This window comes from Triturus cristatus, chromosome 6 (genome assembly GCF_964204655.1).
Source record: "Triturus cristatus chromosome 6, aTriCri1.1, whole genome shotgun sequence".
NCBI lineage: Eukaryota > Metazoa > Chordata > Amphibia > Caudata > Salamandridae > Triturus > Triturus cristatus.
This window is the reverse complement of record NC_140589.1, coordinates 716,294,576-716,321,195: the sequence shown is the minus strand read 5'-3', so window position 1 is coordinate 716,321,195 and position 26,620 is coordinate 716,294,576. Positions and strand designations below refer to the sequence as shown.

The 26,620-nt window shown below is 44.4% G+C and overlaps 1 protein-coding gene across 1 annotated transcript in view; it reads right to left on the bottom strand.

Annotated features, from left to right (window-relative positions):
- OSTM1 (osteoclastogenesis associated transmembrane protein 1) overlaps positions 1–26,620 on the bottom strand; it is a 93,050-nt gene that overhangs the window by 40,648 nt on the left and 25,782 nt on the right. Inside the window, exon 2 of the mRNA XM_085611207.1 lies at positions 2,195–2,309. Within this exon, the coding sequence (XP_085467333.1) occupies positions 2,195–2,309 (115 nt within the window). The remainder of the gene's footprint in view (positions 1–2,194; positions 2,310–26,620) is intronic.

Here is a 26,620-nt window from a genome sequence, read left to right as displayed (position 1 = left end):
TTTATGGACCTAAATGAGGTGTGAGCTTGAGGCAAGAGAAGCAAAATAATGATCACCTGGTTGCCTGGACCAGAGACCACAGCGACCCTAGCGACGGAACTGGCAAGCATGAAGAATACAGAGTGTGCCTACTCTGTCCCAGACTGCATCTGAGTGCAAAGAGGTTGTCATAACTGCTACCGAATGATGAAAACTATCAGTATCATCAAGACAGCAAACACATGATAAGACAGCCAGTGGAAAAGCAACGTCGGAAGATGAAATAAGCGAGATGGAGGATGACCTACTATAGTTGGTCACTAGTGTGTGGTATGACAATTACTCCTCTGTTTACCTGCAAGTTGATTAGTTCAGTAATACGAGACTTATCTCCCATGGTTCTGTGGGACAATGGAGTTTATATGCATGATAAAGCATTGACGCGGCAGTGACTCGCTTGGGCACAGAACATGTTTCCCCCTCACATGGCAATTAGCCACAATGGCTCACTCTTTACCTGCTGTTGGGGGTGTATGGACCTACTCGAGACATATTTCACTTATCCAGACTCATTAGGTGCACAATGGGCAGTACAAGGTCCACCCCAGAGTTTTCTGTGATGAAGGATTTTTAGTACCTCAGGAAGTGTGGCGCTATGCTCTGTAAACGTGACTATTAGTGAGCTTTGTTGTGTATGGTGCAACCAGGTAAGGGGATAATCCCTTTAACCCCTAAAAATACGTGTAGGGAAACCCTGCACTGTTACATATGAAACCAAGTCCTGGGCACACATAAAATAATTATACAGTGAAAAGGTATCAGCACAGTTCAAGTGAGTTCATAAGCAAAGGTCAATTGTTCTGGTAGGTAGAATGTTTCTTTGTCTTTATTTCATTTTTCATTGAGCAAAAGAAACCAGCCTACATGTGTTTTGTCACAATTGGAAATAATTCCACGACTTCCTCAGGGCTGAATGTTGGAGAAAAAGCTCTTGGTAGTCGCTCTGCCAGTGATAATTCCGACCCGGCTGGCCAAGGTAAAGTCCCAAAATAGTGGACTGCTTTGGGAATAAAGATGCACCACAGTAATGGTGTTCCGGTTGTTGTGTGTGCCATGAGACTTCTGAGGGCGATCGGTAGTTCGTAACCGGAAAGTGGATCTCCAGCGAGGTTCCTCACGGTAGCTTGCTTCAGTTCTGAGTGCGGTCCATCCCAGGATGGAAGTTCAAGTTGGGGGGAAAGTTTTTTTCCACTGTGCTAGCTATCAAAGTAATAAATGTTACTAAGGTGGACTTAAGGGGCCCGACGGCTGTGCCCATAAATATAGTGGTTCACCCTGCTTAGCCAGAGGGGCAGGCAGAGCTTTGGGGCCCACAGTGCAAAGACATGGGAGTCTACATTGCAACAAGTAGTAAATGATAGCACATGATGCTTAGAGAAGACCTACCTGAAGCATCAGGGGATTAGGCAACCTTACCAATAGACATCAAATACACTCCTGTTTGAAACATACATAGCAATTCTATAATTAACACATCTCACAGAGTACAAGAGTGCAAAGTTACAGCACAGATGGAAGGGACAGCTTTATAGTACAGATTTCTCAACATATGCATGTGTTGTTCTGATATGGATATGCCTAGGGTTGCCATATAAGGTGATTGATTGTAATGTGGATAACGAAAGGTGTGTTGTGTGCATGTATGATTAGTTAGATGGCACAGCGCTGCATCAATTTGACTTAAAAGAAACCATTATTTTTAATATGTTCTAGATGGCTATAGCATGATGTGACAAGGCAACACATGTCCAGTCATGCAAGGCAACGGCCATTTTGAAGTGTAGAAAACATTTCTTGTACATTCTAGGGGGCCATAGCATTGTGTAACGTGATGTAATGTGACGTTATGATACAACGCATGTTCTTGCAACGCAACGGCCATCTTGGAAGTATAGAAACCGCGGTTTTATTTTCTATACCTTTTAACATGACCTGTCAACTCTATTGGCCTTGCCAATTACAACAGCTTTCAGCATTGGCAAAGTCAACAGTGACAGATTAAGTACCTTGCAGTCACGAAATGACCTAATAGTTACTTGCTACTGTCACTTTTATGAAGTCAAAATGGAATCAACATTGAAGCTTTACAATTATTTTGTCTGTTTTCTAACAAAACTGAAAAAAACAATACATAAAATCAATTAAGTTAACCTACGTGCACAATTAGAATCCTCCCAAATCTGATTAAAGGAAGTATTGAGACGTGAGACTATCTGCATCCGATCACACTGCAGAAGGTTTCTTGCACACCGGGAAATCTCTGTTGTATTCTACAATTCATAAAAGAAGAAGCATGTAAGAAGCATTGTGTAAGACACTTTCAGAAGTTTTCAATTTGCTCAGAAAGGGAAAAAATGTTAATTCACCAAATCAGACAGATGACTGGCTCACAAACATAGCTCATGACTAAGACAGCTAGAGTCTTCTGCTTCAATAAGTTTATTAGAATGACACAAGTAATTAACTTTACAGCGTATGCAATGAAGCTGGCAGACCCAGTTTCGGGGGAGGGGGAAGGTGACCACAGGGTTACTAGGCTCTAAATGTGGTTGATGAGGCCGTCTGCCACTGGTGTACCCATGTTCCTCCTACTATGGCTCTGCAAACTGGGCGAGGTACATCCTTTTCCGCACTTGACTCTCAGGGTACCGAGGGCGAGCAGTCACTAGCTTCTCATGGAGGCAGGGTGGGAGGCAAGAGTTCAGAACTCAACAGTCAACTAACAGGCTCAAAAATGTAATGCCCAACCCTGGCCTTTTCATGTGTATATATATATATATATATATATATTCACTGAAAAAACCATAGGTTTCACACATGTTATAGTTAGCTGGACATTTTACTGATAAAAAACCAATGAAATTTCCCCGTTATAGTTACTGTAGGCAACTATAACTAACGCGACCGTAATCCTCTGCTGATGCTAATACTGTATTTAGACACTTATTTGCCCATGTCTTCTTCCATTAAATTTTAGCTATACATATATTACAAATATTTTTTTTTCATAAAGACACATATGTCATCAGCAGAGGATTACGGTCGCGTGAGTTATAGTTGCCTACAGTAACTATAACGGGGGAATTTCATTGGTTTTTTATCAGTAAAATGTCCAGCTAACTATAACATGTGTGAAACCTATGGTTTTTTCAGTGAATTTGTACGGTTTTTTAAATGCTAAGTTACTTTACGCCATTTGTGGCGTGCGCGCCCACTTAACGCAGTTCGTTCCATGCGCGCACGGTGCGCTTCGCGCACCGTGCGCGCACAGTGAGCACGCGGTGCGCTTCGCGCACCGCGTGCCCACATTACGCTAGATGGGCCATGAACGCACGATGCGCTTCGCGCACCGTGCGCACATGGAGGACATATGATGAGCAAACTCTTAAATCTGCTTTTCATTTATTTTTTTTTTTTTTTTTTACCGTACGCTTACCGTAAGCTTACGGTACGCGTACCCCGTGATTTTTTTTAAAATCAATAAATGTTTTTTTTGTACTTTTCTGTCCTTCTTTGACCCCCTTACAAATGTTAGGGGGTCTGTAACTCTCCTCATTGCCCCCTTTCCTTGTTTTCTCTGTTTTTTTTCCTGAGTGAAACACACAAAATGGCGGCCGCCGCTTCCTGGTTTCGGCCGATTCGAATGTTTACTAAGATCTATGGGCCAATCAGAATCTCCTTCGCGCACGCCATGTTTCTTCCGTACGCTTACCGTAAGCTTACCGTACGCGTACCCCGTGATTTTTTTTAAAAATCAATAAATGTTTGTTTTGTACTTTACAGTCCTTCTTTGACCCCCTCACAAATGTAAGGGGGTCTGTAACTCTCCTCATTGCCCCATTTTCTTGTTTTCACTCTTTTTTTTTCAGAGTGAAACACAGAAAATGGCGGCCGCCGCTTCCTGGTTTCGGCCGATTCGAATGTTTACTAAGATCTAAGAGCCAATCAGAATCGCGCTCGCGCACGCCACCGTACGCTTACCGTAAGCGTACGGTAAGCGTACCGTAAGCGGGCTCAGATATATATATTGATTTAAAGGCTATTTTCTCAGAATCTACTGAACAGATTTACACCAAACCTACAAAAGGCACTTCCTTGACCTAGGGACTACCTCTCTGCCAAATTTTGAGTAATTCTGTTCAGCCGTTCGGGCTGTAGCTCGTTCTAAAGGTCCTATGGAAAAATGCATGGGAAAAACGCGTTTTGGGACCCCCCTTTTATCTCAGCCCCCGCTTGACGGATCCCCCCGAGACTTTCAGGGTAGGAGCGGAGCGTAGCGCCCCACCTATTTTGAGAAATTCGCGAGGATTCGTCGACCGGCGCCAAAGTTATTCAAAATAGAATGTTGAGGTTTTCCTATGGAAACGTGGTCCTAACTAGAACTACCTACTGGCGACCGCCAGTAGGTAATATATATATATATATATATATATATATATATATATATATATATATACATACATACACACATATATATTGACAAAGGCCGTCCTACGGCTGAAACGCGTTGTTGTTTTGTGAGCGATTAAATACACCTTAAAACACCAGGACAGTGTGCCGCCTCTTTCCTACCTGTGGATTGAATTGTACATATATATATATACATATATATATATATATATATATATATATATATATATATATATATATATATTTATATACGGTACGTACTCGTAACTATGTGCCCCTGCTGAATCCTTTGTATTTTACCTTGATATTTTAACTTTTAAGATACATGTCATTTTAATGGATTCTGCACTTTCTATCTTTTGTACTGTACTACTGGAGGACTAATTTTAATTTCAACTGGATTCTTTTTAACTGTCCTTTTGTTGCCGATATCTTTCAGTGAATATGCTGCTGTTTGTCTGCACTTTTATGGATATGTATTTGTATCCGAATAAAGTTTATATTGATTGATATATATTTATGATGCTTAAATACTTTCACAGATCAAATGTGCAACTGGGATCAATGTCTTTTTACCCCTTCAGCAAACAGTATTAAGGTTAGGTGTTGGTCTCATCTGTGTAAATTTAGTCTCTTGTCCCCAATGTAGGCTAAACCCTGCATTTTACTTGCTGGTTATCGTAGCAGTGAAGGCAGGGGGGTGGACGCAATCCAGGTTCCTGTCTTCATGGCAGCATTCCGTCTTCGATGGAGGCCACACTGGCAGCCACGCATTAAATTAAGGATGCTGGGGTGATCGGCCCTCTCCAGGCTGACTGCAGAGAGAGTTGTTTAGGTGTGGCAGTTCCAGCCTCAAGGCTGAATCTCTGATGGTGGTGTCTTTCTGGCAGTTGCAGCCTCTGATCCGATCAGGGCTTCACACTTTGGGCAGGGACATGCCTTTCACTCACAGGGTCAGCAGCAACAACACCGGTCTCTGATGCCCATGACAAACTGCGAGGTGACATGTGATATTTGTTCTAGTACAGTCTTATGAAGCTCCTTGGAAAACTGCAGACAGCGTCCAGGGGGATCCCTCCAAAACACAGGAGTCTCCTGCCTTTGATCTTTGGATGAATACGCTTTCTCTGGTACTTGTCATCCTGGGATCTCGCCGGGCTTCTCCACCTGGACAGTTTTTTTCTCCTGCAGGGCCAGACACATGACTTGCCTCTATCAGAGGGCGTTTTTATACAACATTAAGATTCTACCGTTATTCTTAAGAGATATAGTGAATTGAAATATTTCAATTTAGGTTAGGTTCTAAACAAATAATTGAAGGACAATGTGAAAAACAAGTACCTTCTCTTTTGTGAATTTGATAGGGAATGTTTAGAGAATTGTAAAATACCCCTCACACACTGAAACCTGATTCAGTGTCATGCTTCATCATTGGGGGTCTTCCCGTCCCTCTACGGGACGGGGCGTGCTACGACCTACGTAGACGCGGGAGCAATTTTATTCGTGATTATGTGTAGTGCGTGGGGTGGTAGGGTCGTGAAAATATTTTTCCACTAGCCAGGAAATTTTAAAACTAACTTTATTGCCTTCCCTAGCAGGAAATGATAATAAATGGGGAGGTGTAGATGGTGTACTATAATGAGTCACTGTCTATTGGGTCGACATGTTTCAGAAGCCATTCCCTTGGCTTTCTTCTTCAGGACCAAAAAGGAACGATCCCTACGTCACCTGAATAGGTGATATAATAATGTTGTTGTATATATGCCTGCCGGTCAAAAGAACTGTTCTCTGTGCGCCTTACTGAGGCAATCAAAAGGATATAACGATTTGTATACTTTTAGCAACTCTATCCGTGTAATCACGTTGTTGCCCCATGAGCTGGTCGAGAGGTTTTTGGCGCCTTTGATCAGACAATGCAGTAGTTTGCGCATTCAACCAGGAATTACCTCCTCAATGCTCGCCAGAACGTTCCAAATGGAAACTTGAAATTTCTATTGCAACATCAAATGGATGTTGCAAGAGAAATTTCTGCTGTGGTATTTTTGCAAGAAAAAAATGCGGGCTCATCATGGGATACCTCTCATTCTATGGCTGGAATTTCCAGTTTTTATTACTGAGAATTCGTCTGCCATAGTTGGCTGCCCCTTGCAAATCATCTGCAATATACTTCTAAAATATTTCATGCTGTGAAGAAGAATATATTGGACAAACAATTTCTTTAAAAATACGTCTTGAGCTGAAAAATTCTGCCAAAGAAATTAAAGCAGTGAAATGGGGTTTTATTAAGTTAAAACAAACCAGACGTTCACAAGATAATTTATGTATGCAAAACCTCTGTCAAATTTGGTGATGGTAAGTGGTGGAATATTAAGAGGGTGATCAACGTATACAGAAACTGGGGATCCAAGAGGTGCCATCTGCGGTACAAGAAGTAGGGATTTGAGAGTGGCAATAGGAGATAAAAATCCCATTTCTTCCTATATCGAACATGATATGACAAGGCGGGCTGTTGTTTCAAAGGAAGTTGCTGTTGACAGCAATGACTTTACTTTGTCCAGTAAGACAAGATTCTGCGCTTCTGGCTCGCGGTGTGCGTTAAAGTATGCACCCCAAATATCTTCAAAACTGTTTTGTGATTAATGCTTTTATAGCAAGATTGTTTTACTGAAGATTTATTGCGAGGGGAAGGTGGGTAGTAATCCATATATTTTTATTACAAAATTGCTGTGCTGTCATTTCATGTGGGCAATGTATATTAATCAATATGTTTTTATTTGGTTTACTCCCTTCCCACAGCTTGTGTCCTCGTATGTCTCGGGTCCTGTTTATTTTCTTCCTGCTCCATTTCCTCATGTTGTATTGTGTCTCAGGTTCATCTTACCGTGCGAGATCCCGTGCTGTTTTCCTCTTTCCATACTTGCCTTGTGTTCGGATTCCTTTAGACTGTTGAGCAGTCCAGTTTTGTCAGACGGTTGTTAACAGCCCTAGCTGCAGGCCCTGTGTCAGGTGCTTAGTGTTAATAAAATAACTTTCAAGTTTCCGTGCCTCCTCTCTTCACAAGAGCCAACATTCCTACAACTCCCTAAGCACTGAACTCTATCAGCTTCACAGAAGTCCCTTTTGTTTGTTCTAGGTTTTCTGCCAAATTGAATTATTTGCATCTTTAATTTTATTTTCCACTAAATGTACTTTTTCTTCCAGTCCTCATCCATCGCCCGTGTACCCAACAAAATCTTAGAATTGCATGCCAGAGTCCACACTTCTGAAGTCTCTCCCATTAATAAAATGGTCCTGAAACATTCAAACTATTCAAAATCCTCAGTTCAATTCCTTTCTATTGCTTTAAACCATAAGTGATCATAAGTTAACATGAACGCTGAACACGTCCTGTTGAGATTGCTAAACATCTGTCCAGTCACTGCCTCCATTAACAGATCCTATGTCAAAGGAATCGTGCCAAAATCATTGAAACATGCAGGCCATCACTCCCTCTTACAAAAGGCTAAAATCTCCCCTGAAAGAGCCTTCCAAAACATTTCCGACCTTGCTTTCCTCGCCAGAATGATGAAAGTAGAAGCTGCCAATCCACTATCGCATCTGAGATTCCCCTAACCCCCTCGACTCCAATCAAACCAGTTCCAGCCAGGCTGTCAGACATTGCAGCTGTTCTCCTACTAAACATCTCAATTGCTTACTATACTACTTTATGTTGATCCAAACACCCATTTGATCTCCATGCGAAATTTCTTAGTAGATTATGGGATTATCACTAAAGGGACAATAGCCAAGGTGATGAACACCTCCAAGTCAAACGGAGTTCTGACCACAAACGCCGTGTCTTCCGCTCTTTTCAAGAAGAATACAGAATTCTGAGGCACATGCTAATTTCTTTTTTTAACTATTGAATTTAGTTGACATTATCTTCATGTACATTCACAACACTATCAGACAGAGGAAATGATGTTGTGACTTCTTCAATACAGCTTGTGGCACACTTTTAGATTAAAACCGTAAAATATGATCACTAGATGTCCATGTAGAATTCTCAAAAACGTTTTTCTTTTCGTAAATCATTCAATAAAATGAAACAACATCCAGCATCTCTTATCAGCCAATCACAGTACTCCATGAAAAACAATCAACCAAGAATGTCCCCACCAATTTGAAACTTCCTTTGCACTTTTGTGACCCCATTGTTTTTTAAATGACCCAAGAGCAAACACTGACGAGTTTAGTCCACAACTGAAATCATAATGTGCTTCAATCATTTACACTTCTTTACAGCAATTAGGAACCAAGCCAGTTCCCGAAAGACGCCCACATAACAAAAAGTAAGAGGAGAAAAACGTTTGGTTGAATGTGGACTATTACGATATGTCCATACTTTCATCCTAACAAATTCCTCAACATCATCACCACACATGATTGCTGTCTTTATCCGTTCTTTCAAAAGCTTAAATATTCCTTTTCTCCACAGCACCATTACCTTGAGGACTATTAAGAGGCAACCTAAGATGGCTAATACACCAACTCTTAAGGAAAGTTTCCATTTTATCAGATAGCAATTGAACTCCGTTATTTGTTGTTATCAGTTTAGGAACACCTTCTAAATCAAATATTTTTCTAAAAATGCTAGATCAACTTCTGAATTAAAAGACTCCACTCCACAAAAAGAATAATACATCAATTATAAAAAAATATTCAACCAAGACTGAATATCCTGAAGCCAAAGCACACAATGAACCTGCAATATCTAAAGCTACTTCATCCCAGGCGTACTCTATAAATGTAATAGAGAAGAATCATCATCTTCCAATGATAATTGAATAACAAACACTCCCCTACAAACTTATTCACCATCACCACAACTTGCCTGTCCACTGGAGGCGCCAAAACGACTCCTGTAACCTTTTTTTTTTTTAATCAAACAATGCAACCCATGATTCCTGTGTGTGCAAAATCAATTAACCTATTGCATAGCCCTTTAGGTGGAACAAACTTGCTACATCTCAGTAAAATCCACGATTCAATACTTAAGCCTGCAGCAACGTGTTAAAAACGGTGCAGTTGCCCCTGTAAGTAACGTACATTGTGCCAACCATCGACTACATATTCAACAACTTTCTTGAGTGTCATGACTCAATCACAAAAGTTTCTCCACTCAACTCCACTGACTATTCCCTGACAAGTAACAAAAGCCATCAGATATTCTTCGCATCTTTCATCCAATCCTTGATCAGCACACTATACAGGTAAACATGACGTTCAATATGAACTTTTGTGCCACCTGAAGTATGCTGCACTTGAAAACTATATTCATGCAACCCAGAAATACTTATGATAAGTCCAGATGAGGCATTTCTAGTACCCTTTTCCCCCAACAAATACACTAGAAATGGTGTTGTCAGTACAAAAAGTGAAATGTGTACCCTACACATAGGTTTTTAACTTTTGAATTGCCCGTTCACTTAACATATCACCATAACATAACAGATTCACACTCAATAACACTGCATCTATGTTCAGTGTCTGAGTGTGAGTGAAGCAAAAGCAGTTGTGCACACAATATTTCGAACACTTTGAAACAGGGCAGCACCAAGGCCAACTGAACATGCATCAACAGTAATGATGCATTCATACCAAGACAATGAATTCAACATTAGACAATAATCCTTTGATGTCTTCAAAAATAAATTTTAGTATGTTGTTATGGGGCATGGTGTCCACCAGGATCTCCCTTGGAAAGTGCTGACACCCTGCTTTGAGGGAAGGAAAGCTACCCCTGATATGCTTCCATACTACAGAGCAGTGGATCTCCTGGTCTTAAACGATTGGTGGTTCGATGACCTGGCGTATGCAACAAAGGAGTGGAGCATGGGCCGCAGTAGTCTTCCACATTTGCTCTGTGGGGGCAACGTATTGGCTCCTCTGCCCGCCACCACGAAAGTTGTGCTGTCAGTGTAGTCGGACGTGCTGCAATCTACAGGTTGAGCAGGTAAGCTTACATTGGAGAAGCGGCTGTGGAAGGGGAACCGACTCCCGCAGGTTGTGGCTCTCCATGAATCTTCTGTGTGAGAAACTATAGGTAATTCATTGCTGGGAGCCATTCTTAGACATGGGTTACTGAAGTTGTTCTAAGACCTGCAGAAGGGAATACGATCGGTACTTTCAGTTCAAACATGTGCTCACCAGTGCTTAATTTATGAAAAACTAAAACTAAGTGCCAGGGCTCTAGTCAGGAGGCCACTGCAGCTTGCAACACATATTGCGCCTGATATGCTATACTAAAAGACTTTAGCTAATCTTTAGTTACAAGAAGTGGAGCTTCTCTTACCACCTTGACAAGATTGTTGCATTTCAATGCCTTCAACAGTTATTCTGTGACCAGGACTTTCGACTGAATGTAAAACAATATTACATTTGTCATAACGAACAGTCAAGCTACGCTCCTTTAGAATGAATAAAACTTAATCAAAATCAAAATTATATTCTTGTACATTTTTAGCATAGATCCTAATGTCAGCCTGAAAGGCCTGTACCCCAGAGATGTCTTCTTAGAGCTGTAACAGTTGTTTATACCTTCAGTGGTAGATTGTTTGCATGAACAAAAATCAATCTTTTCACAAAAATGTTTGGCCCATCAGTAAAGTGTTTTGAAAGTCTACAAATGACTTTTGTATATTCATTCCAATGTCCAAAACCTTGTCTGGTAGGTTCGTCTAGATTTAAATGATAAAAAATCTTTAGGGCCTGAAAGCCAAGAGAATTAAATAGAGGAGCCAAATTCATTGTTGGTGAACAAACAATAGCTTCTATGGCTACTAAGTAATTTCCAAACACATAAATAGTGTTGCTACTCTTGATTGGGCATACCAGAATCTTGCAAAACAATCAAGGAGGTTGCCGTGAGAGAAGTGCCTCTTTTGACATGGTTAGCCCCCACTTTGTGCCTGGAAAATGATGTGGCTTCAATTGTAGTTCACAGGGGCCCAGCCAACTAGGTTCCCTGTGCCAGTGTTTCTTCTGTAAAACCGTACAACGATTGGCAGCTTCAGCCCCCTGTAAGTCCCTAGTAAATGGTACCAATGGTACCCAGGGCATGGGAACTGAAGAGAGTTCCCTAGGGTCCCCTCACCAAGGCCATGCTACTGCAGCTTGCATGCCTTGGTGCAGCGAAAAATGACAAAGTGGAGATGACACACTGCCTGTGTGCCATGCCAACCAGCACTGTCTAAGGTATAGATAAGTCCCCCCTGTAGCAGGCCTTACAAGCCCTAAGGCAGGGTGCACTATATCTCAGGTGTGGGCATATCTGCATAAGCGGATATGCCCCTACAATACTTAAGTCTATTCCTTAATATTGGAAGTGTCAGGGAAACCATAGACTGTACATGGGCTGGAATCTCGACAACTCAAGATCCCCAGCACCATGATAGCTTCACTGAACCCAGGAGTGTTTGGTACCAAACAACTCCTCCTAATAAACCCAAACTGATGCCAGTATGGGATTTATTAAAACATGTACGCAGGGGGCACATCAGAGGTGTCCCCTGGAAACCTACCAACCCTGGTGTGGCCTCTGACTGGTTTATGGCAGCCTGCCACAACCAGACATGTTTCTGGTCCCTGGGTCTTGAGCCTCTGCTCTCTGTGGCCAGAAACAAAGCACATCCTGGGCGGAGGTGTCACACCTCCTCCCCCGGATGGGCATAGTACTCGAGAGGGAAGCTTCAAAGGCCTGCCACCTTTGTAATGTGACCCAGCCTCTGCTGCTAGCAGCAGGTGGCAGCCCCTGGTTCCAAACCCCACTTTTGGCAGGAGAACTGGTGGGAAAGCTTAGAAAGCATAAGAGGTGTGCCCCCCTTCGCCAACTCCACCCCTCAGGTGCTGGAGGTGAAGTAAAGCACATTTTTCAGTGCACACAATCTTGAAGATGGTGGGACTTATCCAATAAGGTCCAAGGCTATGTCCCCCCTTCCACTGGAGAGCGGCAGAATAGTGGATGGAGACGCCCCAATTAAGAAACACATTGGTCCCTACCTGTCACTCCCCTATAAAGCTCCAAAATCTAGTGTTTAGGTGGCTCCCCAGACCCTGAAATCAGATCTATGATGACCTAAGAATCCCGGACACCGAACAGCCGCACCAGCAAGAGAGAAGAAGGACCAGTGACCAACTCTGCATCAGCCCTACCGGCCTGTCTGCTGCCTTTCGCTTCTGCTACAAAAAGACTACTCGTCCTGCAGGCCCCGCCACCTCCAAAGCCCTGGGTGGACTGCCTTCCTTCAATAAACACTCTAAATCTCCTGTGGACAGTGGACCGGTCCAGAAGAAATCGGCTTCAAAGAAAAGAACTCTACCCGGAGGAACCGTGAACTCACCTTCGTATCCACCTCTGTACCCCACGCCGACAGCCAGAGTCCAAGTGGCTGACTGATCCTTTGAAGGTTCCCCAGCACTTTTGAGCAGGAGTCCGCCATGTGCTGACCCCTGCCGGACTCCACTTCCATGCCTGCAGCTTCAACGCGAAGACTCCCCCTGACCATGACCTGCCCGGTGAGCTGTATTTTGATGCCGAAGGACACCCCTGCAACCAAAGCACCTGGGTCTTGGGGATCCTGACTGATGGTGTCCCTACATCTCCTAGCATCTCTACTTACCTGGGCAGCTGTGGGTTTTCTCCGTACGGCCTCCTGGCCTGAGCCTGCAGTCTTTCTTCAAACTCGATCAACCCCCATTAAATAGCACTGGGCTCTTGATGTTGTGTTGGCACTCACACCCTCAGCAGGTGCTATGTTTGGTGCTGCCTTGTTCCCCCATCCGCCTTGTATTTAACTTAACTCCAGGAGACCAACCCGGCACGCCTCACTCACCTGTGAGCAGCACATCTTCGAGAACCCCCAGTCTCCATTGGTTAACATTGGGCACCAACCCTGAACCTGATCTCTGCACCCGGCCGCCCCTGTGTTGCTGGTGGTGCAGTTTTGGTGCCAATCAGAACCATGCCTAGTGTTGACCTGAAATCCCAAAGACTGGAACTGCACATTGAGTACTTACCTGAAAAAACGCCTTCTTGTTTTCCTCCATAGAGTAACATTGCAAAGCTTTAAAATTGCACTGTCCACTTTTGAACGTATTAAGTATTTTTCCTTTTTGCGAACATCTTGGTCTTGAAATAAATCCTGAAAGCCGCTTATTTTTCTAAAATTGGTGGGGGCAATCTCCTTTTTGAGTTGTGTGTTATTTATTAGTCACAGTGTGCATGACAAATGTCTTAAACTCCTCTATGTTACACTTAAGGCTGCGCGCCTATACTACCACAAATAGAGCACTTTGGGTTTCCCTTGAGCCCTGTACACTTCTGGGAGAAACTCTGGATATGTGGACAGTATAACCACTTAGTGGTGTACCATATGCAGAGCCAGCTTTCTACAGTTGCTGAACAAGAACCCCACTAGCCATAATTGTAGACAAAATTGGAGTGAGAATGTTAACATTTAACAGAAATCACCCTTGTTCCTTTATGTAGGAAAGTGCCCTTTTTACATGGTTGCCCCTAACTTTTTTGCCAGATAACTAATGCAATTTGAGTTAGTGTGCACTGGGTCCCTGCCAATTGGGTCCCCAGGGCCTGTGTTCTTTCCCTAAACCTTACCATTGTCTCCACAACTGGCACAGCCCTGGCCTACCTCCAAGTCCCTTGTAAGAGGTGCCTTTGGTACCAAGGGCATGATAGCCAGAGAAAGACCTCTGAGGGCTGCAGCATGTATTGTGCCACCTTCAAGACCTCTCACCACAAACATGCACCACTGCCATTGCAGCCTGTGTGTTTTGGTGCAGCTAAAAGTGAAGAGTCGACATGGCACACATCCCTGTGTGCCATGCCTGCCTAGCACTGCATGAGGCCTAGGTAAGTCATCCTTAAGGCAGGGTGCACTATCCCTCATGCATGGACTTATCTGCATGGCCAGGCAGGCCCCCCTAACATCTAAGGCCATTCTTAGATATTTACAAGTGCTCTGTAAAGCCATCCAGAGTATATGGTCTGGAAACTGGCCATTTCGAGTTTCCCAGCACCATAATGGCATTACTGAATCCTGGCCTTGCCGCCTTTACAAAGCAAGAAAAAACAAGAGCGGCCCATATGTCTTTGCGAACTGGGTATAGCGAAGCAGCCAAAATACAGTTGTTCACAAGGAACCCATTTAGATTAAAAAAAACCTTCAGTATTGGCCCAAAATTAAATCACCTGCACGATTTAAGCAAAACAAACATATGATAGAGTCAATATGCATTACATTTGATACCACCACGCAATGTTATTCCTTGATTATAGGGAACACATATGACTCCCCCGAGATCCCTAAAACGTACAGTGTTTAGGGGGCAGTCCTGAACCCAGAATTCAGATTTGATGTGACAAGAAGAAGAAGGACCGGAGAGCCGTGCTGCAGAAGAGGACGACGGCAACTGCTTTGCATGCACTGGATATCCCTCTCAAGAAATAGCCTCCTTACAACCTAAATGGTTGACTCAGTATTCACATTCCTCACAAATGCCACTTCAAATCAGTGCGAAAAGACATCCACTACAACCACTGCAAACCACTCATGCTCATCTTAGTAATACATTGGTTCAATGAAGTCCACACAAAATTCTACCATGCCGCCTCCAAGAAATCAACCTTCCCACTGGTCCAGCTCCTACTTTCAATATCTTCTCACTCTCATGGCACAAGCTACACCTCTCCACCCAGTCTTTCACATCTTCATCTAATCCTGGACACCAACTTTTTCCTCCAAGTGCCTCTTTGCAGCGTCTGCCCCAAATGTCTTTCATGGGCTGATACTATTGATTTCTCCTAATATCCTTTTGGGAACAAACCTTTTCACCCACTTTGTCAACTCTCCTGTCATGTACATGCTTAACTTCCTCAAAATTCTCAAACTAGAAACCAGGTCACTCTCCCCTCTCCACAGAGCCTTTATACACCTCACCACCTCTGGCAACCTTTCTCGTAAACAGCTTTCTACCGCTCTTCACACATTACAACCCCTCTTTCTGCTTTCAGTGCATCCTCCACACTTGCTACTATACCTTTCGTTAAATCACCTTTCATTGAATTCATATCCACTTCTTCACACCTCAAGGTCATTCTTGAGAATCATCCTGCATTTTTTCCATTCTATGTAATGTACAATGTATGTGAATTGTTGAAAGCTGGGACTGGGAGTACAACTTGTGTCCCAGAGTTGCAATGTCTACAATAATAGGTCTCCAAACATTTTTTACCTTCATTATATACATTCACTGTCGCCACATTGTTGGGACCCACTGCTATTGGAAAGAATTCAAATACATGCTGAGACATGGGGTGTAGCCAACAGCCTAAGATGGCAGATGCATAAATGGAGAGCTTCCAGGCGGAACCACTTAATCCTGACTTATCCTCGAATATTGGATGCCATATGCCACTACATAGAGGTGCCACTACATAGAGGTGCCAGACTCATTACCTGTCCTTAAGAGTGTCGGGCCAGAATTGCAGGGGCGCAGCCTGGAGGACCTATCAGGGCGCGGTGTGTGCCCTTTGGAACGGTGCCGCTGTGAAAGACACATTGGCTCTGGAAGTAAGCGGCGCCAAACAGATCTACACACGCCGTTGCAGCGATAAACCTGCTCCTACACGGACTGTCCCTACCGGAGGCGCTGTGCGGAAAGATCGGCTGAAGGAGACACTAAAGGAGGTGCTGCCCGGAACTATGGCTGCTGGGGGCGACTGGCGTACCCAGAGGCGGAGGCCGTGGCGGAGGGATCGCTTCAAGCCTCGGGGCATTGATGCGCTGCCAAGATGTGGCCAGCTGCCTTGGACGACAAGAGGCCTGCACCCGGGTGAGAGGCTGTGTCGCTCGTGAAGGCCTCGGGACCCGTGCTGCTACTGCCCTGTCCTGCGGGCAGCTGGCCCTGGAGCAGGTGTGGATTGCGTCCCTGGCCCTGTCGAAGAAGGGGGTGCCCTTCAGCTAAATGATGGTGCTTGGTTACTGCCGGCAACGCGGGCTGTGCCACGCGGGACCCCTAGAAGCGGGCCCCTGCAACCTGATTCTAGGGATGCAAATCCTCCCCTCTCCTCTGAGCGAAGACTGCCTCTCACTGCCCCAAAACAACAGTAAAACAGTGGGTGAGGTGGATCCATGGGGGGGGCGTCCCCTCCTCTCGACCACACCAGCGTATTCGTATTAGAAGGCCTGAGGTGACGACACATTCCGCCACAGAGCCTCCTCATGCTCGTGGTGACTGGCACTGCACTGGCTACTTGTGCAGTACACCTGGAACCCCCTCGCTTTTGATTGTCAGTCTGTAGGCCCTATTCTTTGGGCTCAACCCCAGGACAACGTTGCTACTCTCAGAACTATACCATTACAGGCAAAGACAATTACAATGCTACAGGAAATAGTAACAGCACTGTGATCACTTTTAGTTCCTCCATCCTGTGACCTGAATTAAGACGCTCCAGGTCGAATGACTATCCCAGAGCACCCACAATTGTGCGAGTCCCAGCAACTGGTGGGGATTCACCTGGCGATGTGGTGAGACACCATGGGCCGCACGAGGGTGAAGGCAATGACCCAATAGAACACGGGCGCCTGCAGACCGAGGAGGCTGACGGCTCCTCCACTGAACACACAGAAGAGCGCATGCCCTCCACAACGCTAAATCCACCAGTTGACAAACTAGATGTAATTTTGAAGGAAATCCAAGACTCCAGAAGGGCAATTGAACAGTGCCTGGGTACCCCGAGTACAGATTTCGGCCTCCTCAAAGCAGATCACAGTACATCTGCAGATACTGTAAAAAACAAGACAACAGTGATTGCTAAGGTGGTCCCGCAACAGAAAGAGCATGCTAGCAAATCCACACAACTCCATCGAAACGTGGCCACACTACAGAATCATGTGGAGGATGCAGAAGGGCGCGCACGTCGTAACAATGTGCAAATTATTGCTGTACCTGAAAATTGTGAAGGGCCCACACCACTCTCTTTAAAGGAAAATGGTTGGGGGAACGGGTAGCCCCAGAGGGGTTCACAGAGATATTCTGTGTGCAGAGGGCACACAGTGTCCCCTCGAGGACGCAGATCCTGGGGGCACCAACGTGCCCCATAGTGGCTCGCATTCTCAATTACAAAGACTAAGACACTGTCCTCAGATGTGCGTGAGAGAAAGCACCCCTACTCTATGATAATGCACACATCTTTGAAACCCTAGAGGCTGCCTGGGCATTGTTTGAGGATACATTCCCGGGGCGGACCCCCAATGGAACGCAGGGCAGCTCCTCCTCCCAATCCCAGCAGCCGACAACTGGGAAGAAACGACAATTAAAGACACCTCATAAGACACCAGAAAAGACCCCGTCCCAAGAACTAGTGCAGGAGGGAAGATGGATAGCGAGCGATACAGACAGATACTGCGCTCCGAGAAGCTGGGCTGCCGTCTGCTGAGGAGTCATTGGTAGACACGACGGCGCATTCAGAGTCTGAGAACAGTCTAAGCTTTTCCCTATTATAACTGCACAGATGTTGAATAATCTAATGCACTGCTGAATTATTTACTGGTTTTACAGTGGTGTATGTGGGACGGTAAGTTCTACTTTGATTACATGGCCTGTACTTTTATCAAGCACACACATGGAACGCAAGTATGGTAATGCATGTAATTGGACAGGGGATGTCCTGTGCACTGACACTTCCTTCTTTCAATACGACACTGTCGCAGACCACCAAAACTACAGTCCTTCAATCACGGTTAATCCCTAGGTCCCAGAAGCTGCTCCATGGCCGCTGCAAGCGTATATAACATAATGACATGGATTGTCCGGGGTATGGGTTCTATACATAAGCGTCACAGGCTCTATGCACAACCATGCAGGCGTAATGCACAGATAGTATTCCTGCAGGAGATGCATATTACTGACTCAGAAGCATCCAAACTTTAAAATAAGTTGAGAGGACAGATATTTATCACATCTTACTTGGTGTTAACGAAGGGGAGGCGGTTTGGATCTAGATGGGGGTACCGTTAGAAGCTCTTGAAAAACGCATAATGAGAATGGCCATAACGCTCTTCTTCAGGGGTACTAAATGGTAGGCCAGTCATACTGGGCAGCACACATGTCCCAAACACGGAGCAGGATAAGTTCCATGGATAACTTACTAAAGCACTCGTAGACTGGACCACGTACCCATGAATACTCGGGGGGAGTGGGGGAGGGGGACTTCAATGCTGTGCTGGATATAGATTTGGATCGTTCACACCCTCCGTTACAGGGCACAGCTTCAATTTGACAGGCCAAGGCACTTCTTCGCACATGGGTCCAAGGGTGGGCTATTGCAGATACCTGGCGTAGTAAAGATGTTGACATGCGTGAATACGCCCATTACTCTCGACTACATACACTACTAGACTGCATCTTCTATACCACCACCCTATTATCCCAAAAAATGCACACCACATATCTTGGGAAAACAAGATCAGACCACAACCCCCTAGAACTTACTTTGTTCTGGGGTCAGATTCCTACACCGGTCTCCACATGGAGGCTCAACCCCCACTTGTTGGAGGATGGGGTGTTCTGTGACACCTTATCCACCACTATCAACAGTTATTTTAGTGAAAACACCAACACAACCTCGTTTTGGTTAACTGACTGGAAAGCATTAAAAGGTTGTTGCCTGGGGCACTTTGATAAGTGCAGTGGTGGGGGCATCTCAAACAGTCCATAATAAACTGAAGTTAGTAGAGGCAACACTGGGATAACTGGAACGAGCAGCGGTGCTAGATGCACAAAATGCTGGAAGGCTCCAAGCTGCACGCATGAACTATGTGGAGCTCTTGGAACGTCTGCGCGTTGTCGATCACCAAGCATACATACAAAAAAAACACGCAAATGCTGAAAATTGGGCACACTACTCTCCCAGTTGCTGAAGTCCACCTCGCCATCGAACTCATACTAGAAATGAATACTCCAGCAAAGGCCCACGTTACTATGCAGTTAGAGATCAACACTGCATTTTGTCACTATTATGAGTCACTATATGGGGCCTCACCGCTAGAATACCTCAAGATATTGATGACTTCCTAGACAGCTTAATGCTCCCGCAAGTCACTGCTGCAGACAGAAGGGCCTTCGCTGCACTAGTTACTATCACAGAGATAAAAGAAGCCATCTGGGAACTTCCCCGCAATAAAACCCAGGGTCTGGCTGGCTGATCTGTAGAGTTTTATGCTACATTCACTACCCAGTTCGTCCCCCAATTAGAACGGTCATACCAGGCAGCGCTGCATAAAGGTGCCTTGCCCCCCCACTACAGTGCAAGCCATGGTGACCTCACTGCTGAAACCTGGCAGGGATTACACAAATATTACGGCCTGTCGGCCCTTATCCATACTAAACACAGAGTATAAAATACTAAGCAAGGTGCTGGTCTGCAGACTTCTTCCACTACTACCACAACTTATCCATACGGACCAGTGTGGAGACTTTACCACTTAATGGATGACACCCCCGATGAGCTCCATGCGGCAGGATGTATTTCGCTTGATCTACGCCAGGCGTTTGACTCCTTAAGCTGGGAATATAGGTTGGCTGCCCTGCATAAATACAGCATCCCTCCAGTTTATCTCCGCTGGATTAAATTGTTATATGCATCTCCAACGGGTCATGCACGTACGGGTACCCATATATCTAATGCTTATTCAAAACACGAGGCAGGGCTGCCCGATATCCCCCATGTTGTTTGCCCTGACGGAGCCTCTTCTGCAGCATCTACGCGGGGGGCCCCCAGTTGGGGTATCCCAATAGGCCCTACTATACACGCAGTGTCAGCATATGCGGACAGCATTAATAATGTACGTCAGAAACCTCACTGCTAACCTCTACGCCGTGGCTAATACCTTTTCCTTCTGCCTTTTTCCTTTGGATTGGCAGTAAATGTGAACAAATCGCACACCTTTTACTTTAAAAGTGATCCTCAGCCCCCAACCGTTTCATTCGGAGAGCGAACACTTACCACTGTATCTAACACTTCCAAATATCTAGGTAAACAAATATACAGGACGGCCCATGACCTTTTAGAGGGGAACTTTAAGATAGCGATCGCCTCAATGCACTCACAGGTATCCTTCTAGACAACGCTCCCCCTCTCAATTGCAGGGCGCCTCGCAATCTCGAAAATGGTCATGCTCCTGGGTGTGTTGTACTACTTTGCCAACCTACCTACGGTGGTCCCGACACATTACTTCACAGCGCTATACACATTATCGATAGAACTCTTCTGGGGAGCTGGTAGGAGGCGGGTGAGACTACCTAAATTGCAGCAACACCTGGGGAGGGCGCTATGGGAGCGCTGGATTTTAAATCATTTTGCATGGCTGCCCAGTTGCAATGGTTAGCGTATTGGTTAGCAGGCCACAACCTGCATGAAATTGCTTTTACGCCCTAAATGCTTGCTCAGGGTGCCCTACACAAGCTGTGGTGCCCCTTGGCTCAGGCCCCAATACGGTGCCCCACTATAGAAAATTCCCATTTAACACTGGAAACCGGCTCTGAAATATACAGACCAGACTGTACCTTATGCTCATAACATACCCCCTACTGGGACTCCCTACTCCAACAGGCATGCTGACGCAACACAGACTATGTACTTGGGAACAGGCAGGAGCAAGAACAGTTGGGGCACTGTTTGGGGATAGTATGCTGTTGAATCCTGCCGACTTTATAGACGAACAGGGCATGCCGGACTCACTGTTTCTTACCCATGCAAATATTATATGTTACATTAAGTCACACTGTGCCCCGGACGGCACTGAACACACCACGCACAAATGTGTCCACTCAGTATATTTAATGGGCAATGGCGGGCTCCTCATTAGGTGGCTATGCCGCGGCCTATGCTCACACGTGGCGGTACCACTGACAACTGCAGGAGAGGTGGGAGCGCGATCTGGGGAACAGCCTACATGACAAGGAGTGGCAGGCCATACCTGAATTTCCAAAGAAGATCTCCCGTAACTCCAGGTGCAAATTCATACAGATTATGATACTGCACAGGGCCTACCTCGCACTGCACCGACTGCATGCCTTGTTCCCAACGGTGCCTGCAACATGTCCCAGATGCACGAAGCAAGATGCGGACCTCTTTACAGATGTTATGTGCTTGCGCCAAACTCACTTTTTATTGGTCTCAAGTAGGCTCAGCACTGCATGAAACAGAGGGGAGCAGCTGGAGACTGGCGGAAGGATGTCCGTTAGGACTGAATCCCCGACCCAAAAAAGACAGGGAACAGGCGAAATTCGCTGATTTAGCACTTCTCCTAGTGACGCGCCTAATAATTAAACTATGGAAATCTGCGGCCCCCCGAACATAACAGCATGGAGGGAGGACGTAATGAAGTGGGGTAAGGCGGAGGGAGGCGCACTTCACAGAGAAGAGAATAGGGGCTTAAGGAAACTACCGATTGCAATGAAGTGGGAGGCAATCCTAGAGACCTTTAGAACTCTGGACACCCCAGACACATCTACACCCATTGCATAAAACCTTGCTTGAGTAAGTCTCGTGGGCTTGGCAGACTGATTGCTGCAAACTCTCTACCGTCCACATAAGGTTGGCCTAACACTCTTGCATACTCAATTACACCTTGGACATTCCATCATTAAATACTATATTGTACTTATAATGCGCGCAGGCACTTGTAGCGTGAGAGTTACCCATGTAATGATTGTCCTCAAGATTTCAGCTCTGTATGTTTATACCTGCCAGCAAGGGGGAAAGAGGAAGGGAGGAGAACGTTTAGGGGATTGTCCTATGAGACCCTAATATCACCATGGCACAATCTACTTTGCCATGAATACATAATTGTTTAATGCTGAAATGCCTGGATATTATCTGCCTATATACCCGTCATAATTGTCAGGCTTGTATACATACACCTTTCGAAAACCCAATAAAGTTTGTGGGGGAAAAAAATACATGTTGAGACATTTTTAGGTCGCCGCCTACCAGACAGTGCAGCTGTGTGGTATGCAAAAGACATTTTGGGGACTTTCAGAAAGTTGATCTGGGAATGATTTCCAACCGAGGTTTGCGATTGGGTTTGTAACTCACATTTTCTACTGACGTTGCCAATGCTTGTTCTTGGAGCATTTACCAATAATGCTGTTTTTCTCTTAGACATTAAACCCAACCCAATCTAATGCCTCCATATGATTTCCAAAAATATAAATCAATTCTTCCCACTTTAGAGGTGGCAGTCCAAATCGTCCTAGGAACTACGGTGGAGCTTGACAGATGCATTACCAGAGCTTCCATAGTTTTGGATGCTTATTGAGTGATGTAGTAGAGAGTTCTCTTTAACAGATAAAGGACTGCTGAGGAAATGTCAGTGCACATACACTGTAACACGAGTAGTTCAATCTCTCCTTTTACCTTCTAAGGCTTCCCGAATAAATAAGGGTCACTGAAAAGTCAATAGCCGAGTATGTGAGCAGTATTTACAGATTTTCATTTGCTCACAGTCTCACTAAGGCAAAGGCTGTCGACTGTCAAATGTGAAACTTTATAACAAACAGTACCTGAAGTTGAGGTCATGTTGAGCTTTCATGCTAAAAAGTCTCCTAATAATGTGGTATATAAATAAAGTGCTGTATAGTTAAAAACAATATGATAAAGTGTTGGCTAGTTAAAAAACAGGTTGTCTTCCTCTCCGCGGGTACCTCGCCACAAGAAATCGCAGATGCAAGATGTTGGCAAACACACTCTGCCCAAGTAGGAAAAACGCAGTCCAACACAAATGTGTTTATTTCATATTTTTTATTGTGGATCCAGTACTGCTTTGGGTACCCCAGGATCAATGGACTTAGCACTCCTGGAAGACAGTGAGCTCCCACTGCACGTTTTGACATATAACTATGCAATAACTTTGAGGATCCATTCGGGAGGAATGCTCTTTGTCAAAGGAGGCTGTTAATTAACAGACTGCAGACATGCGATTTTCAAACGCATTTGCAATATTCCTTGGTGACACATGCACCGTTAAAAGCCCACGTCTTGTCTCCGATGGGTTCACATGAAAGAGTCAAGATACTTTGAGGATTAGTACCCCCTTGACTGTAGGACCAGTTGCCCCGATCAATTGGTGTCTCCTATGTATTTGTTGTCCTGATGATGACCCCATTTTGAATAATACATACTTAGGGGGCCGAAACGTCAACAAAATAACCTATGTGGACTGTCTTTTAATATATTGATGATGGATAGCAACACTCGCTCCGGGTGCTAACTTGAAATATCCTACTATCTCTATCAGCCACATATGTATATGTTTCTGTACATAGCACGTATTCATTTTTTGCACCAATAGTCACTTTCACTGCGCTGTCACTCTTTAAGAGCACCTCACAATTGTTTTAGGTCTAATGAATTAAATTGCATATCTCAAAGAATAAACTGAGCACAATAACTTTGAGCTAATTGGGTTAGGGGTGTTTGTACCCAGATCCTAACACTCTGCCGTGGAAGTCAAGGGCTACACTTCCCCCATAGGGACCAATTTTGTGTGAAATATTATCCAGCCCAGGTCCCTCCCTGGGTTACTGGGTTGCCCCGTTTATATTTAAGGATTATGGGCTGGGGAAGTATTTGTTTATAAGCTCCAACGATACCAGACCTTGTAGCTATACGCTCTAATGATACCAGACCTTGTAGTATTAAACATAGAGAAGAGCAATGATATAATATTTGATAAGAAACTAAGAAGACAGGCTTTTGGCACCTGAACAGAGAAGCCACATCTACAGCTGCCTTAAACAAATACGTGTCAGGGTCCAGGAGAGGGCAGTCACTATGTATATATTGCCAAAAAAAAGCTAAAGGCTGTCTCTCTTACATTTGCCTGGTTAACAACGAGAGGATAATCTGCCTGTGCAAGCAAAGACACTTTATTAGAAACTTTGTCAGAGGCTGGTCCCTACTTGCTGCTAGAAGTAAATTGCATGGGGGCTGGGAAGAAGGAGAAAGGTGAACTACCCAGAGGGAGGAGAGGAGCAGGCATCTGACCAACGTGAAAAAGCGCGGCACAACTGAAGACTGCATGATGGTTATCATGCAGAGCAAGCGTCCAAGAACAATGAAAAATTAGCATAATTTGTGGGCAGACTCAGAAGTGAGAAGCTGTGCAGACACCATTCAGGACTACAACTTGTTGGACCTGCACCATCACTGCCCTGACCAGTAGTCCCACAGAGAATATATTTGCTCACATCCAGCACTAGTGGGGAACAGCAGTCTTTCTGCTTCAGCTCAAGTCTTGGAGCTGTACCCTGTTGGCTCTTCATGGTTGACCTGATTCAGGAACTGTTTCTACAGATTCCTATTCAAGAGCTACAAGACTCTGAATTTGTGACTGGGCTGTAGACCCAGTTCACAGTTCGAACTGGTGAAGCCAGTTGGCCCTGGGTGCTTCTGCCAACTAATATTCTTTAGGATGACTGAACTATTTTCAAGATGTGTGCCACAGAAGTTTGGAACTCTCAAGGGGCTGCCTTTGCGGGCGTTAGCACCATACTGCACTTCCTCCCCTCCTTCAACTGTGAGCAGATCAGTTGGGTCATGAAGTGGTCCCCCCCCTTGTATTGTATCCTTCTGGATGGAAACTATAAAACCCACAGCATGCTTTCTGAATAAAGTCCTTTGTTCATTCTAATTTTGGTGTAAATCTGCTCAGCAGTTTTTATTCTAACAGAGCAAACTTTCCAATGAGAACTTGAATGAAATACTGCTGTTTAATTATTTATTCCCATGCATAGACCCACATGAAACCTGGCATGTAGAACCTAAGCCAGTGGGGATAGAGATTTTCAAAATTTTAAGGTAGGTTAGGCAAAGTGTGCTACTGCAAAACTTTCCAATAAAAGCAAATCTGATTTAAGTTCAGCATTGCAAGTTTCATACAGATCCAGCAACAGGGTGGAAATATAGGTGAGGGGCGAGGGAGTGCAAAGACTGTGCTTCTTATTTTACCTACCGAAGGAAACTTTGCTCTCCATTATAAAAAAAATAGTCTAATTAGTTTAATGTAAACATTTTCAATGCTTTTTAGAAATTAGTCTTACAAACGTGTCCGGTGGCTTCGAAGGGTTAAATCATAAAGGTATCGTGACCACACAACTGCCACGCTGTAACCAAGAAGTAACAATACCTAAAAGTAAAATGTCATTAAATAACAACACATACCCAAACCAATAAATAATGCCATGTTCCTAGTAGTCTCGCTGCCAGTGTTAAGGTAATGTGACATACATTCTTGGCCTGTGAGATCGTTTATGACATTTGTAATTGCAAATGTTACATCAAGAGTGAGGTCATGAGCACTGCACTAGGTGTGCGAGTCATGGCTCGAATGGCTGTTGTGTGATTTGTGGATTGTACAACTAACCGTATCTGGTTCCTTTCATTGGTTTTTCTGTTTTTATTCATAACCAATAATTGTACTCCAATTATACTTTTAAGTGAATATGTATTTATTCCATAGCAGTGAAATAAAATGTAGTCCAATGAAGCAATTTATTTTTAGCAACTATAATAAACTCACATTCACATATTTATTACTAGAGTGCTTCTGCCAAATGCTAGGTTATTTGCACAGTAGAGCAAAATTGATAAACTGTTGACTGCTTCAAAGACTGCATGTTAGGATGGTTTTAGACAGGGAAATAACTCTCCTGGGAATCACGACCTTATCGTACAAATTTAACCCTATGCTTCCTGGTTCCATTTAAATACAGTCCTAAAAAGAAATACAAGTGAATACCCGTAAAAAACATACCATGGCAAAAATCATATATGCAGATGCAAAGAGTACAATTTGCCCTTTTTATATCATTGCTTAGGGAGGAGAGAGGCCATGACTCCCAAGGCTCCTCTTCGTCACACTCTACACATCGAGAAAGATCTATATATAATATCTATAAATAGATCTACAGATACACATTTATACATACAGGGGCTTTCAGACAGCCCTCTTTGTCCATTGATCTATTTAGGTGTCATTCATGTTTCTTCCACCCTCCATAGCATACATCAAGCAGCCTGGATTAGCTCACCTTAGCCATTGGCTCT